This window comes from Camarhynchus parvulus, chromosome Z, assembly GCF_901933205.1.
Source record: "Camarhynchus parvulus chromosome Z, STF_HiC, whole genome shotgun sequence".
Lineage (NCBI taxonomy): Eukaryota > Metazoa > Chordata > Aves > Passeriformes > Thraupidae > Camarhynchus > Camarhynchus parvulus.
In genome coordinates, this window is record NC_044601.1 from 69,087,628 (window position 1) to 69,104,630 (window position 17,003).

Here is a 17,003-nt window from a genome sequence, read left to right on the forward strand (position 1 = left end):
AATCCATGGTAATTCCAAACATTATATTTCAAAAATAATTCACTTCTCTGCTGAGTAAAACTGTTTTCTTTTGACTTATTTTGTTGTTCTTGCCACACTTTTCTGTGAAACAACACAACACAAAAGACTCAAGTGTTTGTTGCTAACCACAGAAATGAAAGTTCTTCATAATGTCATTTAAATAACTAGATATAAAGAAATTCTAAAATTACATATTAAGGTTTTAGTTCTTTCATCTGAAAGATGTCATGTATTTCCTCAGGATTGGAAGTGGTTGGGGACATTTTATTTCAACACCCCCACCAGACATCAATGTGCTCTGCGTTTGCTGCACCACATGACATACCTGGTTTGCATCTGGAATGTTGCACCAAAGTTTCTCCTTCAAATGGTTAAATATGTTAATTATGCCCTTCTTCTAACTGTGGTTTTCTGATTGCTTTCAGCATAAACTGTGTAAAAAACCTAACACAGTTCACCCAGTATTCTATAAAAAATTAAACGCTCCTCTGTTTCCTCCACCACTATGAATTCAGAGCATGATCAAGAAGTGTCCCTTCTTTCCCTGGAGCACTTCGCACCACTGCTAAAACTGGCAGGTTGAAAGTTCAGGGTCTCATCTGAAGATTTCCTCTGAAGTTACTGGGATTCTGCACAAGCACACAACGTCTCTGTGCATAACCAGACCCCAGAACCTCACACTGCAAAGCTATAAATACACATCCTTTGCCACGTAGAGGAACATGAACACTTTTATACCACACAATCTGCTATCATCATCTCCAAAATAATTCTTTACTTCGGAAGAAATTATGGCCTGTGAGGGTGCTGAGGGCACAGGGTGCCCAGAGCAGCTGCTGCTGTCCCTGGATCCCTGGAAGTGTCCCAGACCAGGCTGGACAGGGCTTGGAGGAGCCTGGGACAGTGGAAGGTGTCCCTGCCCATGGCAGGGACATGGCACTTTAAGGTCCCTTACAACACAAACTACTCTGTGATTCTGTGATTTTATGATTCATGGCAGTCCTGGGGGCTTGCTCTGTTTCCCAAGAATGGTACAGATTCTGATATGTTTACACAAAACCTTCAGAAGTATTCAGAAAGTAGCACAAGACCAGCTTATGCACTTAGAAAAAATGACTTTTTAGACATGCAGCCCCTAGTAAGATCTGTGTTTAAGAGCTTTGCCAGTCCAAAAGAAGTTTGCAAGCCTGATAACTGCAATACAGGATCTTCCTTGAGAACACAAAGAAAAAGAACAACAAAGATGGTTTTCAACAAATTATTCACTTCTCTCTTATTCTACTGGCTCACCTTCTCTCCATTTTTTTTTTGAATCTCACTACACAAAGCATTGTATTCAGGCAGATATTACATGGGTGGTACAGCAAGAACTAGTTATGTAAGAGCTATTTCTTGCCTCCAAAGTCCTAGGTCATTTAAGCCCTAATTCAGATCTGCTGAAAACTAGTTTGTTCTAAAGGCTTAAATGAATCTATAAATCCACCTTTCCCCAAACATTCAAACCCAGCTGTATGACAGACATCACAGAATGGTTTGGGTTGGAAGGGACCATGAAGACCAGCTCAGGCCACTCTCCTGACATGCTTTGTGTGAATTAAGACCAACAGGAAAGTGAAAACTCTCAGTTCAGGCTGAGAGTATAGGTCTATGTATTTATCAGCAACAGAGTCTCACACTGTGGAATAAAAATCCAAAATATTAGCTGGAATGCTATGAAATTCAGTCTTTTAACAATTACAAGGAATCATTCCAGAGTCAGACTCATTCTGAAATTTTTCATTTAGACAGAAAATATTATCCTGTTCCTGACCACAATTCTCTTATGAAACCTAGTTTTAAATTTATTACCTACCCAATTCAGCACAAGAGTGACAAGGTCTCAACTCTGTCATTATTAATATCCACAAAAGGAATACAGGGTTTGGATCCCAGCCAAGGAAAATCTGTCCATTGTACTGCAGCATTTCTACCAGTAATAGTCTACCTCAAACCTCACAAAATGCTAAAAAATCAAGGGGGAAAGAGAGCACTGTTTGGCACAAATACTGGACAAAATACTATCTAGAAAGGTCAAATATGTAAGCATTTACTTAATATGCTAAATAAAAATAATTTGTGAGAGCCTATCAGACCAACTTGCTCTCCACTTGGCATAAGCAAGCCCCAAACAATAGCCTAACAAAGGAAGTTTTTCACATTAACTCTTGGATACACATCACATCAGAAATGGGTTTGCATCACAACAGCCATTTACATGTAAGCAACAGGCTTCATGTCAGCCAGCCAAGTCATACCTGGGTTAGAGATGGAAGTCATCCTCCCACCTACAGCTGCTCCACCTTTCCAGCTCCACACATCCCCATTTTTTGTCTTACAGGACAGAAACAAAGATGGAAAGGACCAGGAGACAATATGGGACATTTGGGCAACAAGGGATTTGCTTCTGTGCCTGCCCCTCAGCTCTCATCTATCTAGTCCTTTCCTTTACTTCACACAGCACTTAAGTTTACAGTACTTAGTTTTATTAAACTCCAATATTTGCTGAAAGATAAAATCAATAAAGTTGCATTCCAGCTACAGTGCTGGTAACATTTCTTCCCTTTGCTCTAGCCCTTCACCCAGTCAGCCTGCACAAAAGCAGCGTGTCACTTCAGCCTGAGCCACGTCCCCTCATCTGTGACAGCCACCACCACCCAGACACCAACTGACACAGCTTCACAACAGCACAGCTCTGGGCTTCATGTATATTCAAAATCCAAATAAAAATCTAACTGCTTAGAAGCAAGCAAAAATTCACACTTTCCTGTAAGGATGCTAATTGAATTTCCATGTAATGCAGAAATTTATGTTTCAATAATGAAAATCCATTCTTTTCAACCAGGATGTCTATTCCTAGGTGCCACATTCTTTTCTTGTTAATAGTATTTTTCTTTCCCCAAAGTGAGTCACTCTGGAAAATGCCATTCGCTTAAAAGAGAAAAATTGACAAACAACCCCAACTGTCACAAAAATGAATGTTCATGCTCAGTGCTACAACTACCACATACCAGTAACTTAAACCTCAATCACGAAAGTACCAAATTACTCAACAATAGTAACTGGCCTCAGGACAAGGAAATAAAACTTAAATCTGCAACTGTGAAAATAGTTTCTACTAATACACTGCTAAGCACATGATCTGTTTGGCTTTGCTCTGCTTTGGCTGGGAAGTCTTTCGCAGAAAGACGGAAAAAGTTTTTGATGGCTTATTCAAAAGGAAAAATAGCCATTTATCAGGTTATGTAAAAATCTCATACTTGTGTTGGAAACTACAGTTTGGCAGAACACATTCAATTACCACTGGGTCTTCTAGAACATTAGGTAAAAAATAACGATGGTATAATCGCATTAAGGGTTTGTCTTTGTTGGTTTAAGACAAAGATTTTAGTCAAAGGCCTCATTAAATCTTAGATCATTCTGTGCAGAGCTTAGCTCCTCTGTGGGTCTACAAAAACAAGGAACTACAACCATAATCCATAGAAATAAAAGAAAGATGGAAAGACTTCCAAGTTTTTTATGCTTAAAAGTAGAGGAACATTTTTCCCCTCTTGAACAAAAATTATTCATTAGAATCTAATTATCATTAGCTGTGAAAATGAAATTATTTGTGAAATCAACCCTCAAAATCAGACTCACACACTTCAGTCCATATATGCAATACTGCAAGTTTGTGCTCTTAAGAATACACTCAACAAGGCTCACGAAAACGTACTCTGAGCCACATCCAGGTGATGTGTGCTACAATCTCCAGTGAGGTTGTAGCACCTCAAAATTACAAAATTAATTATAGCCAAGACTTTCACAGTATTTCCTCTTAGCACAGAATGGTTTGGGTTGGAAAAGACCTTAAAGCTCCTCTTGTTTCAGCCCTTTGCCGTGGGCAGGGACCAAGCTGCTCCACTAGACCAAGTTGCTCCAAGCCCTGTCCAGCCTGGCCTTGAACATTTCCAGGGATGGGACTTCTCTTATCCTTCAAAATATTTTTGTCTAACATTCTACAAATTCAATGTATTCTTTGCATACCAACCACAATAAAAAAATGCAAATAACCAATTTAAAACAAGGTTGCTTAGGAAAATAAAAGCACAGTTTTATGATCTTTTGAGTTTTATGATTTTATGAGTCAAGGAAAGCTTCTGTGCAGATCTGCAAGACTGCAATTTTGAAGTGCAAATATATGCAGAAATGCACACAGATATTTTCACTACAGATTAAAGAGATTCAAGTATCCATCTGATTCTGGGTTTTGGTGCTCTTCGAAGTTTTGCTTCCACAACACCTTTTGTTTTCCTTCATTCCCCTCAGAGATCCAGCAAAACCTACCACAGTCATCTCCTAAAAGCACAGTATTCCTTCACACCATGCACATTCAAAAGCCAGAACAACAATTTCTACCTGCATTAATGACTTGTTTATGGAGGCAGTTAATTACCCATCTCCTGGACAGGTGCTTAGCACTGGTAAGAGAGGTACCACTTTCTGCAGGGAATATTCTTGTCTCCTAAGTATTATTACTAAATCAGAGTTCACCTGCAGGCTCCTTAAGTAAGCATTATATTTAATTTATATATCTTTATATTTAAGCACTGTAGTTGAGTAGACTGACATCACAAATTAAGGCTTCTCCCCTGAAAAAAATATTGAAAGGCAAATAAAACTGTTTCAGAACTTAAACTAATTTGATCATGACACAGAACTTCCACATCTAAAATGTGCTTCTCCTATCATGAGTCCATTCCATGCTGAACATATTTCATAAACTTCTCTTTCACCTTTTACATGTCAAAAAGTCTACCAGACTTCAGGAGTTATTTAGTGAATGGGTTAAAATACAGATTTTCCTTGCAAATGCACTAAAAAAAAACCTATCGTCATTTATTTCAGGGAAGGAGCAGAAGGTAAAGGTGAAAGAGAACAGGGAACTAAACAGAAAGCGCAGACACCCTTTCCTCTACCCTTGTTTTACCTGTAATGTATGAATAATAAAATAGATTAAAGAAAAATGCAAAATAACATGACAACTTCACAGAACTGGTACTCCAGTAGCCTACTGGAGAAAACAGAACCCCTAGAAAATTGAGCTAGCTAAAATCAGTATTTCCAGACAGGAAGTGCACAGCATTGCCTTTTCATTCCTTTAGTCTTTACACACACAACCAATCAAAAAAACCACAAAATTTAACTATTAAAAAGGAGTTTCACACGCCAGGCAATGTAACTCCCCTGCTCTGCTGAACATGGACAATGGTTAAAATTAGTGATCTGATGTCTGAATACTCCCACTCCAAAATATGGCACAGACATCTGGCAGGACAATGAAAGGGAAACAGTTAATGTGTTATTCAGTAACATGTAATTTATTAACAAAAGCAGCTTCGGATGGATTTAATCCATGAGCAGACCTGAAAAACAGTTTTTAAAAAGAACAATACAAAGCCAAAGAATTTATTGTGCTTTATCAATGCTCTTCATCCTGACTTGCAATGCAGCTCAGTTTCTCCTATCCATGCACCTTCCAATCTGTCCAGGGCACCTGTCAATTATCAGACATCAAATTTAAACTTTCCATAACATGTCACCAGTGCATCTGGAACCAAACAGATTACCCTTCTTCCTGACCTATCCAACCATTTTCATGAGAAATCGTGCAGCTAAACAATGTAGCCTGAGCACTTTAGTGCAGGTATTTTCAAAATCACAAAGAATAAATCCCTTATGGAGCTGTAAGTTGTAGGTGTTATTTTAACATCCAATATTAACGCAAAAAACCCTAATCTTTTGAGTCATTAACACTACAAAGTCTGCATCTGTCATCCAGAAGGAGTACCATCACAAACTTCAAGATCAAAAAACCCTGGAATGGTTTGTGTTGAAAAGGAAAAGCTTAAAGCTCATCCTGTCCCACTCCCTACCATGGGCAGGGACACCCCCTACTGTCCCAGGTGGCTCCAAGCCCCATCCAGCCTGGCCTTGGACACTTCCAGGGATCCAGGGACAGCCACAGCTGCTCTGGGCACCCTGGGCCAGGGCCTGCCCACCCTCCCAGCCACCAATTCCTAATTCCCAAGATCCCAAAATCTGTCCCTGCCCTCTGGCCCTGGGAAGCCATTGCCTGGCTGCTGTCCCTGCATGCCTTGTCCCCAGTGGCTGTGCAGCTCTCCTGGAGCCCCTGGAGGCCCTGGCAGGGGCTCTGAGGTGTCCCTGGAGCCTTCTCTTGTGCAGCTGAGCAGCCCCAGCTGTGCCAGGCTGGCTCCAGAGCAGAGGGGCTCCAGCCCTGGCAGCATCTCCGTGGCCTCCTCTGCACTGGCTGCAGCAGCTCCAGCTCCTTGTGCTGTTGGAGCCAGGGCTGGGGCAGCTCTGCAGGTGGGCTCTCACCTGAGCCCAGTATCTGTTAACACTGTACAAGAAGCGCAGCAGCCCACAGGAAGAAGGTACCGAACCTTTAACTCACAGATTTTGGACTGTTTCTTAGACAGCATGGATGGTCAAGCATCTTTATCATTTGAAATGTGCTCAAAAACGAACTTGAAAAATACTTTTTAAAGCCTTTTCATATTTATTGCTAAAATAACGATTAGGTAGGAAACGAACATTCTTGTTGATACTCAATTATAAGGTAAAGAGCTATGGATTTCTTACCATCCACTAGATAAAATTTATACGACTTTGAGCAGCAAAAGCAGTTATGTTTGACTTTTTCTTAAGTTCATTTTTTTACATAGCTGATTACTGACATTCTTTAATTATAAATATTGTCTATCTCAATTTCCAGTCCCATAATTCTCTAGAGCAAAGAAGAATTTGGAAAGCAAGAAATACCTCCTTTTCAGCCATATAAAATTCTTTTTTTTCTAGACCTAATCGTTGCAAAATATCAACTTTTAAAACTTTGTTACAATACATCAGCTTGCTTCTTGGTTTCCTTTAACAAGCAATTTCCCCTAAAGAATTAAAGAAAAATCATTTTTTAGCCAATAGGTTTTCTCTTCTCTTTTATAATGGGTTATTTGAAGCTGGTCAGGTTTTGGAATATCAGGATAAATGTCAGGGAGATAAATCACCAACACACCTCGTGAAACTTGCTGCTGCACTCTCAGTAAACAAGCTGAAGCATATGGTTACAATTAGGGTTTGTATGACCACAGAAATCAGAAGCTGCAGTCATGAACCACAGCCTCGCTGTGCTCTGCACTGATGGTCCCTGCTCCAAACAGCTGACAGGCTACAGAAAGCTACAGCACAGCTCCCTGCACAACACAAGCCTGAGCAGTGCCAGGAAGACATCACAGAAAAGAGGTTTTACAGACTTTAAAAACACATAAGCCTCCATAATGTTAAGTATGAAAAACGTTGTCACTGTCACAAGGGTGGAGTGATGGTAGTCAAGGGTCCCCAAGAGCACCAGCTTGTCCAAAAATAAAAGAAAAATGTACAGTTTCGCAGAATGGGTAAATCTCAGAACAGGTAAAGGGGGAAGGGACCACAGTGGATCATCTGGTCCCAGCTCCCTTCTGCAGCAAGGTCATCCCAAAGTAATGGCACAGGATTGTGTTCAGATGGTCTGGAATATCCCCAGTAAAGGAGACTCCACACTCTCTCAGGTCTGTTTCAGTGCTCAGCTACTGCACAGGGAAGTTCTTCCTCATGTCCAGGTGGATCTTCCTGGGCATCAGTTCCTCTGGTGCCATTGCTGGGTCCCACAAAGAGTCTGATCCCTGCTCTGACACCTGCCTACTGATAGAGATAAGTCTCCTCAGAGTCAATCAAAGATTTCTCAGAACCATCAAGCCCAGGAAATGACAGCATAAATTGCTATTCTGGGAAAGCATGCTTTGCTGTCACTACTGTCAGTGTATGTGCAAAGAGCAGAGCTCACAGAGCAAAGTCCATGCTACCTGTAAAGCTAGTTCTGACCAATAGTGGTTTACTATCAAAATAATGTTGGTGAAGCTAACAGGACTGATTGAGAATTTCATGGACTCTCAGGATGGTCTGAGTTGAAATGGGACCTTCAAAACCATCTCATTCCAAACCCCCACCTGCCACAGGCAGGGACATCTTTTACTATCCCAGGCTGCTCTAAGCCCTGTCCAGCCTGGCCTTGGGCACTTCCAGGGATTCAGGGACAGCCACAGCTGCTCTGGGCACCCTGGGCCAGGGCCTGCCCACTCTCCCAGCCACCAATTCCTTCCCAATATCCCAAAATCTGTCCCTACCCTCTGGCAGTGGGAAGCCATTCCCTGTGTCCTGCCCCTCCTTGCCTTGTCCCAAATTCCTTTCCAGCTCTCCTGGAGCCCCTTGAAGGCCTGGCAGGGGCTCTGAGCTCTCCTTGGACCCTTCTCTTGTGCAGGTGAACAGCCCCAGCTGCAGAGGCTCTCCAGCCCTTGGAACATCATTATTTCTTAATTATACAACAATTGTTCTGGTTTCAGATCCTCGTCATTCAAAGTCCCAAGAGCTTGGTGGAGCTGGGGACAAATGCCACCAGAAGAGCTATTGCTGTAAAATCATTCTATACTCTCACATTTGTCAAGTACACAAAGATAAATTACATTACAAGAAACAGAACATACATGGCATAGTGTACATCAAAGAAGTCTCTGAGAGCTTGATAGTGAGTACATCTCTGGTCTGCAGAGATACTTATCAGACACAATATATTTCTGTACCAATGTGATTAAGGCAGAAGGTGAGTTTTTGTCATAAAAACTTGAAAACTCTCAAAGACAACACTAAGGCATTGGTCAGGCAGCAGCAACCCAATTTCAAACCAGCTTCTGTGGTCCTTGTAGCACCCAAGCACAGATTTTGGGCAGGACAAAGCTGCTCTGGCACCAGTTTGCTGTGCAGCTCTTGCAGACTGCCCCTGCCATAGCTACACCAGAACACTCAACTATTTATTCTCAAAGTACCTGTGCTTGAACTGCAGCCACACACTTTGCTCTGTGTCAGGCACATTGTCACGGGAACTAACTGAAAGATTAAAGACCTGGAAACTTCCTCAATCTTCCTATTCAGACAGGGGAAAATATCATAGTTACAGCATCAAGAGGATAACACTTACAGACTGTAAGCAAGAAGGAAAACGAACAGACAGAACTGGAAAAGAAAGCTCAAACGTACATTTCCATTGTGGTGGGCATGAACAGGCAATTAAGCATTGACTAAGCACCAGAGATAGACACCAGATCTGTGACACACACAAAAAGGATCTGGAAGGTAGAAGCAAGCAGAGTGAAGCATTTGCTAGCAGAAGCAAAGGTTGGTGAAATCATAAGAATAAGAAATAACAGACACACTGTTAGTATCTTTTTGTGTCTCTCTACTTTGATATATTTTTTATGTAGATATTACAAATCAGGATAATCAAAATTGAAGAGGAAAAAGACAGTAACATAAAACACTAAATATTAATAAACAGTTTTCTTGTAAAATTAAAAAATGACCATTCAAATGCTTCTGTTAACCAGAAAGTAGCACACAAAAAAAAATACAGTAAGCTATAGTGTATATAAATCACAGATGTACCACAGAGGTCTGATACCTTCAGGTATCCTAATGCTGAACAGTATAGTGCAGAGTACAGCATATACTTGCCTGATATAACGTCATTATTGGCCAGGAATATTTCTCTAGTTCCAACCAAAAAGTATACAGACATGAGAAAACAAGCCATCACTGATCACTACACACTGAATTCTGCAATTTCTATTAATGCTACAACAGTGCATTTGTGTGGCAGATTAGTTATGATGATGACTTGGGTGATTAATGAAGCTGAATCCGGTTACTGACTCGGCTTGAGTTCCTTACAGATACAGCATTGTACCCCTCACATCTATAAACACCCTAACAGCACAAACCGAGTCAATTAGATCCCACTGTTGCAGTAACTCCTTACTTCTGCCAGATGCATTACTGTCTGGAGTTGATTTTTAATAGCAAAGTACAAACTGGATCAACTATTTCAAAGGAAACCATCTAAATTGACTTATTTTTCAACAGTCTTGAGTAGCACTATCATTTCCCTGTCTTAGCACATCATCTGCTTGGCAGTTCCTCACTCTAACAAGGATTCTATTTTGCAAGCAATAAAATGACTAATTTAAAAAAATATTGCTTTTCCACAAAAAGTTGTCTCAACTTAGTTGACTGTAGACTATGAATTGGCAAATGTTAACAAATCTCAACAAAAAAGAAGAGGGAACTTAGAGCCAACAAAAAAACTTGGGTTTGAGGGTAAGTTGGTTCAATGTGCTTTGTGAACCAAGAATAATTAATTTCTGGTTTCCAATAAATGAGTTTCTAATATCTAAATTCTACTGCCATGCATATTAATGTCATTTATGCTTCACAACACTGCCCCAGATCTAGCAGCACTTTACAATTACTGTGCACACCTACTGAAAGACCACAAAGACAAAGCAAAGTTGACTCAGTAGAGAAAAATCTCCTTTATGAAGTCACAAAAATAAATACCATTATTTTTCCCCTCCTTCCAAAACCACCATTGTTTCTTTAATTACTGGAGCATAACAGAATTGGCAGGACAATCCAATCCAGGTATTTTATATCCAGGATAGAAAAAGGTCCTTGCACAGAGGTAACCTGGATCCAGTCAGAGGCCAAACCCAGAAGTAATTGCTGTGAGGATGTTGGTTGTGTGGTTTCAGAGTTAAGGAAGCTCATGAGAGGAAGAAAAACAGGCTACGAAGGATGAGAAGCAGGAGAAGGTTAACTGTGGGAAAGGGTAAAATTCTGCTCATATCGTGTATAATTATCACTCCTGCTGAATCACAAGGAAGGAAAAGGAGGGTGGATCTAAAATACAGTGCTTGTAAGAGTTTGTTGATCTGCTGCAATGCAAGTGACTACAAAATAGGAGTAACATTATACATGATAATTTAGATGACTGTGGTATCAAGTAAAATTATTAACAAGTATAATAATTATTTTAGGCCTCAAAATGTCATACTAAAAATACTTTTTTTAAACCAGGCTCCTATCTCCTTTCATCCTAAGTAGATTGTATTTAGACTATTTCAGTAAACTTACTTTAAGCATTATGTGGTATTTAAAAGGCACTGAGCAACACAGAAGTGAGTTTTCAATTCTTCCATTCTTTCAATTTCTATCATGTAAAGATTATAAAACACACAAAAGTAATACAATACAGAAATCACATAAAAGTTTTCCACAGCTGCTCATTGCTCAAAATAGCCTTTTGTTCCCTAACAGACGATCACCTCGTGTTGCTGCATCTTCATTTGTGCTGTGCTCTACCCGCGTACCTGAGGCTACATGAACCAAAGTATTGATTTGTAAGAGTTAATTCAGAGATAAGACAGGCAAATATGCCATTTACTCTACAATCCTACTGTGCCCACGTTTCATCTACAGTCCAACATCATATATAGGCAAATAATTTTTTAAAAATCTCGAGCAACTGTCTGGGCATGGATAGAAAAAACATTCCTGTTTTTTAACAGGATGTGGTACTCCTTTTTTCCCTTTTCCCAGGCAGGAAATTAGAAAGCTCTTTAAAAAGACTCCTCTTCTTAAAGCTTTAAATGAAGACACTTAATTTGCTGGGCTAAGAGATGGCACTTCAGGTACTCATGAAAGAAGCAAGAAAACAAGTGTAGGCGTATGCCAAGGTAGTTGCTAAGGGAATGGTTCAAGAGGAGTGAAGGAGGTGGGAGTGTAGGAAGAGACAAGAACAGATGTAGGCTGAAATCTTAAGAGTTTGCATTAAGAAATGGAAACTTAATATACAACGGGTAAAAAGTCACAGGGGATATCATGTAAGAAGTGTTACAGAGGGAGGCTCGAGTGGTGGCAATATGGACGCATTTACAAATCAGTCAAGTAGCCAGAAGAGGAGAAGTGTTTTGCCTGTGGCAGCATTGAGACAGAAAGACACTAGAGAGATCAGAACTAATAATAACATAAATAACAGCAATTACTCAGGTAATACTATGTACCAAAATACGCAGCAGAAACTGAAAAACTACAATCTAGATACTGAAAACTGCTTCAGAAAAACATGTTAAGGGCAATTTCTCCTTGCAATTGAAACGAAGAAAAAGAATATACCTGATGGGACTCTCGAATAAAGCACTGCAAGGAACAATTTAATTAATCTGGCGTGCGTGTAAGTGAATCGCAAAGCAAGCCACTACTTTGTGCTGGGTTTAGGTTAGGGACACAAGCCAGGCGCGGCCCCGGAGGGTGTAGCCCGGAGCGCAGACGGAGCTGAGCGCAGCAGCCGTGCGCTTTTACTGCCGCCCTGAGGAGGGACGCGGGCACTGCCTCCGACTGCAAGTTCTGGCAGACCCCTTGCGGCCTGAACTTTAATATTCCCTCAGGAGGCTGCCAGTGAATTGATTTCACAAAAGAGCTAAATAAATAGTATCGGTTTTAAGAGCAACTGACTTGCAAAGTGTTCTCTAGTTTATCGGGGAAAAAGAAAATAATATCTACCTTTGCTGTTTGCACTGTATTATGTTTTATTCTCATTCAGTGGAAAAGAAAAAACCTCCAGGACAGATTTTTATATACCAGTAAAACACATCTGGTGTGGGGAAGGGAGCAGCCACCAACCAAAACAGAGTGTATACTATAACAAAAAAGAGAAACCTTCTTCTGAACAACAAATGGCATCAAGTCTTTGCTGTTCTTCAGGCAGCATTTCTCTACAGCAAACAGTCTGGGAAAGGTCAGAATCTAGTCATACTTATCAGGAAAAAACATTAGTCAATTAATGGGAAAGGCACAATATGTTACAAAAATTCCTATCTAGGCTGCTCCCTTACATCAAAGAGCCCTCCTAGGAGGGACCCCTTGGGACCACCTAGCCCAACCTTTTGCTCAAGCAGAGCCACAGAGCAGGTCACCAGATGCACAGAGTAATTGTAAAGAATAAAATGTGCACATGAAACTATTTCTTGCAACACTTTAAGTAACTTGAAGTATGTGATTCATCAAATAGGGCACTGCTTGGTTGGTTGAGGGTTTTTTAATGTGTCAGTAAAAAAAAAACCTGGGGCTAGGTGATACTTTTACCATCTGCTGTCCTGCAGGTATAATTGCTTCAGATTCTAACACATCTCAAGATGGGCCATGCAGGCCTGCGGAAAGCTTTCTACATTGGTATCACTTGCTGAAAAAGAAATGGGCTACAGGTGTATTTGCAAGAGAGGGCACACAGAAGGCAATACTTCATATGGTCTGAAGCACGATTTATAGAAAATCAGACTCACTTGCCACCCCAGATGCAATTCCATAGAGCAGTCCTCCTCCATCTGTTTGCTGCTGAAAGACGTGGGTCCCTGGAGGAGGGCTTCTCTCTTGTCTAATGAAATTATACAGCAAAGTTTTCACAAGTCTGCTGGTGTAGGGGAGACTGGAAAGGAAAAAAAAATTAGTTGGCTCGCAACTCAAAATTTGGCACAACAAAATCCAGGCAGGGTGCAAACGCTAGTGTTTGGCATTAAAGATGGTCAGTAACTCTCCCAGTGCTGACCAGACTGGAGAGGAAAAGAACACAAAGGTCTTCCCCATGCAAAGCTGCCCAGACTTCAGCAGAGGTCTGAAGGAGCATTTTCCACAGCAGGATCATGAAAACTGCCTTTTGTTTTTTAAATACTACTTTTAAATAAACCATTTAGTTTGTAGAATCATTGTATTCACTTACCTTAAGACACAACTGGAAAAGTATTTATGCAATGGAAAGGAACGCTGTATTTTTTCAGTTTTCACTCCATGCTCTAGTAACATGGAACAGGTACCAACAGCATCTCTCCACACCCACAATATTTTGTCTGTGTGTGCAGCTCAGAACCAATCTTAAATACCTTTTCATACTTCAAGGATTCTATAACTCAAGGAATTTGCAAAGACCAATGAAACAACCAACCTCACATCAACGAATCTGAAAAATGCTGGTAGAATTTGCTGGATTTAACTAGAAGGTTACAGTATTTCTAGAATGGAGTAGCATTTCCACAACAGCAAACAGCTGGCTCCAATTCCCATCTGATTTAGAGCAGAAAAGAAGGAGCTCTGTTAGGATGGACTGTCTCACCATCTGTAGAATCCCAGTAGGTAAGGAGCTAATGTGCATGTCCCAAACAGCAATAGCTGCGTGGTGTGGAGCCAGCCAAGGGTTTTTAGGAATAACAAGCAAGGACTTGGTAGAAACACAGCAGAGTAAGACCAGGATGTGGCTGGAGAAGGGGCCATATGGAGGCAGGGCAGCGTTTTAGGGACAAACCTCCTGGCTGTGGCTCCTGCAGGAGAGCACAGCCCGGCACAGGGGCAGGGACAGGGCCAGAAGGGCCCAGCACTGCAGGGGGGAACTCTGAGCCCATCCAAGACCCTAAAGCCTCCAACCCATTTCCAGAAAGGCCTGAAGGAACCACTGTGAATGAAAACTGACTTGCACAAAAAGTGGGAAACTTCTCCTCAGGAGTGGAAGATTTAAATGTGCCCCACAAAGCCCAGGGCCTCAGGACATCCCATCAGCTGGATCTACACTGGAGTAACGACTGGCGATCTCTCTCTTTTTTCTTCCTTTCTCTCTCCCCTTCTTTGATCTAATTTCTCTCTCTCTCTCTGTTCCTCTCTTTCTCCCTTTACAGCACACCTCACCTTTATCCAAATCCCACTGTGCTTACACTGGGATATCAGGGACAAACACTGTTTTCCATGCCAGGTGTGTAATTAGTAATAAAATCTGGCAGATCCTCTGACTTTTGTCATTCCTTTTGATCACAAACATATACAAACCCTGGGTGCTTCCCTCTCCTTAGGGGTGGGATGTCACACCAGTACCCCTCCACCTGTTCACATTGCTCTCGATTCCCAGCCACCAAATTGCTACATCTCTCTACAGAGGTCAGGCTCCTCCTACTCCCAAAACAGACCTCTTAGACCACATACTAAGTCTTCCCCCAAACACTCCCCATTTTCCCCCAAACCCTTGATTCCTTCCATCCAGAGACTGAAGTACTAGGATACCCCACACATCCTGAGGCTCTGGCTCTATCCTGCTGATGTTTCAGGCTGAAGTCTGCCCAGTGCTCCAAGCTGAGCCTCACTCCTTCCCCTGCATGTCACAGTAGTATCTGTGTCTTACACCTAGTAGAAACTTCAGGAAAACAGAGAATAAATGCATTTATGAGAAATCTGCCCACATGGAACTTGAAGTTGAAAGAGAATGAATGGGAGCCTGACTAAGATGCATGTAAGCCACCGTGAAAGCACTTGAACACAACAACCAACTTGCCAGAACAAGTGGTATTACTCACACAACCCAGTCTACCCCTGGCTAAGTGTTCCCTTCAGCTCAGCCCAGCATGTGTCTTCATCTTTCCAAGGACTGCTGCTTATCTGGATGGCAAGAAAGCCCTAGCATTTCTGAGGGACCTGAGTTCTCTAGGCTGCAGTGCTACAAGACTCATTGTTGAATCAAAAAACCATCCTGAAAACTAAATACTGTTTAAAGTTAATGAAACTACTCTCAAAATATAAAAACTATTTCCAAATTAGTTTTACTGAAGTCTGGGCTGTGAGATTTCCACCCAAATCCCTCCAAGAGCCTTTACAGATGTTTGCTTTTGTGATCTCTTTTCTTTTGAGCAGAGCAAATTTTCTATCAAGATAACATTTTGCTGCCTTCTGTTTTCAGGTACAAACAACCTAAAAAAGCCACCAGCAGCGTTTTCTTTGCCCTTAGGCAGCACCCCAGAGCAGGACATACCATCGACCATGCATCAGGTATCTGTGAATGATGCTCTCTCGCAGAATCTCTTTGTGGAATAATTGGCAGGAGAGGAACACAATGAGAGTTGTCACAGCTTCCAAAGAAATGCTGTACGTAATATCTCTGCAGAATAAAGGCAAAATTACAGAGATTAATCTACTGGGTTGTTTACAGGCTGATTTCCAAGAACACTTGGTAGCTTCACCTGAAGTTATACACTGTGTAGCACAGAGAGATTCAACTGGGAACATGTAAACAACAAATTCAAGAAACTCAGAATCATTTTATACCAAAAATGGGTGTTTTTCTTAGAAATAAGCATTTTTTTCAGACACCAAAGGACAAAACAATGTAAAAAGAGGTATTGCTCATGGCATTCAAGTTGCAATTGATAGATTGACTATACTTCTTACTCAAAATACTAAGTATCTCCCAGAAGTGTGTCCTTTGTACTATTAAACAAAATTGTCACGAAGCCATCATGCTAAGTGAGGGAATGAATGTCCAACTAGCCCAACACAGCTCCATCTACCAAGAAAACTGGATCCCTATGAGAAGAATGTAATATACAAAAGCCAGCTCAAGTGTACAAAATGCTCAGGGTATCAGGATACCACATACATTGCTCAGTTTTTAATGGTATTTTTGAGGTAACAGAGAAGTACAAAGTTTCAAGGCACTACAAGGTATTCAAGATAATCACAAAGAATGAGCCGCAATGCTTAAATACGGACACCAGACAGCTCAGCACAGTTCATTTAGCCCAGGCTGATTAGGAAAGGCTGCGCAGCAGAACAGATGACAGGCGCACTATTAAAAGTATCTTGTGCTTTCTGTTCCCACCTCTGCCTATAATAACTTTGTTACAAATCTGGTTTTTAAAAGGGAGAGAAAAACGGCATTTGCCTCCTAAATCAGTAACAAATTGCAGACTGCAAGAAACCTTTTATAACACAATGAACTAACTTGGACATGAACCAGTATCATTCTTACTTTCAACCAAAGACCATTTTTACGTCCTCCAAAATGAGATACTTCATTTGGTGCAACAGCACCACCCTGCAGTTCATCGGAAATATTGTTATCAAGTATGGTTATTGTTACCACAAGTCCTTTTAATGTTTCTCCCACTGTCACCATTTAATTTCCACAGTATGCTTCACAATCCAGTATTGCT

At 41.1% G+C, this 17,003-nt stretch overlaps 1 protein-coding gene across 3 annotated transcripts in view; it reads right to left on the bottom strand.

Moving 5' to 3' along the window:
• Positions 1-17,003, bottom strand: part of DYM (dymeclin) — a 209,696-nt gene that overhangs the window by 151,246 nt on the left and 41,447 nt on the right. For all 3 annotated transcript variants that reach the window (XM_030969399.1, XM_030969398.1, XM_030969400.1), the window contains exons 7-8: positions 15,824-15,949; positions 13,323-13,465 (exon numbers count right to left, since the gene is read on the bottom strand). In XM_030969399.1, coding sequence (XP_030825259.1) covers positions 13,323-13,465; positions 15,824-15,949 — 269 coding nt within the window. The remainder of the gene's footprint in view (positions 1-13,322; positions 13,466-15,823; positions 15,950-17,003) is intronic.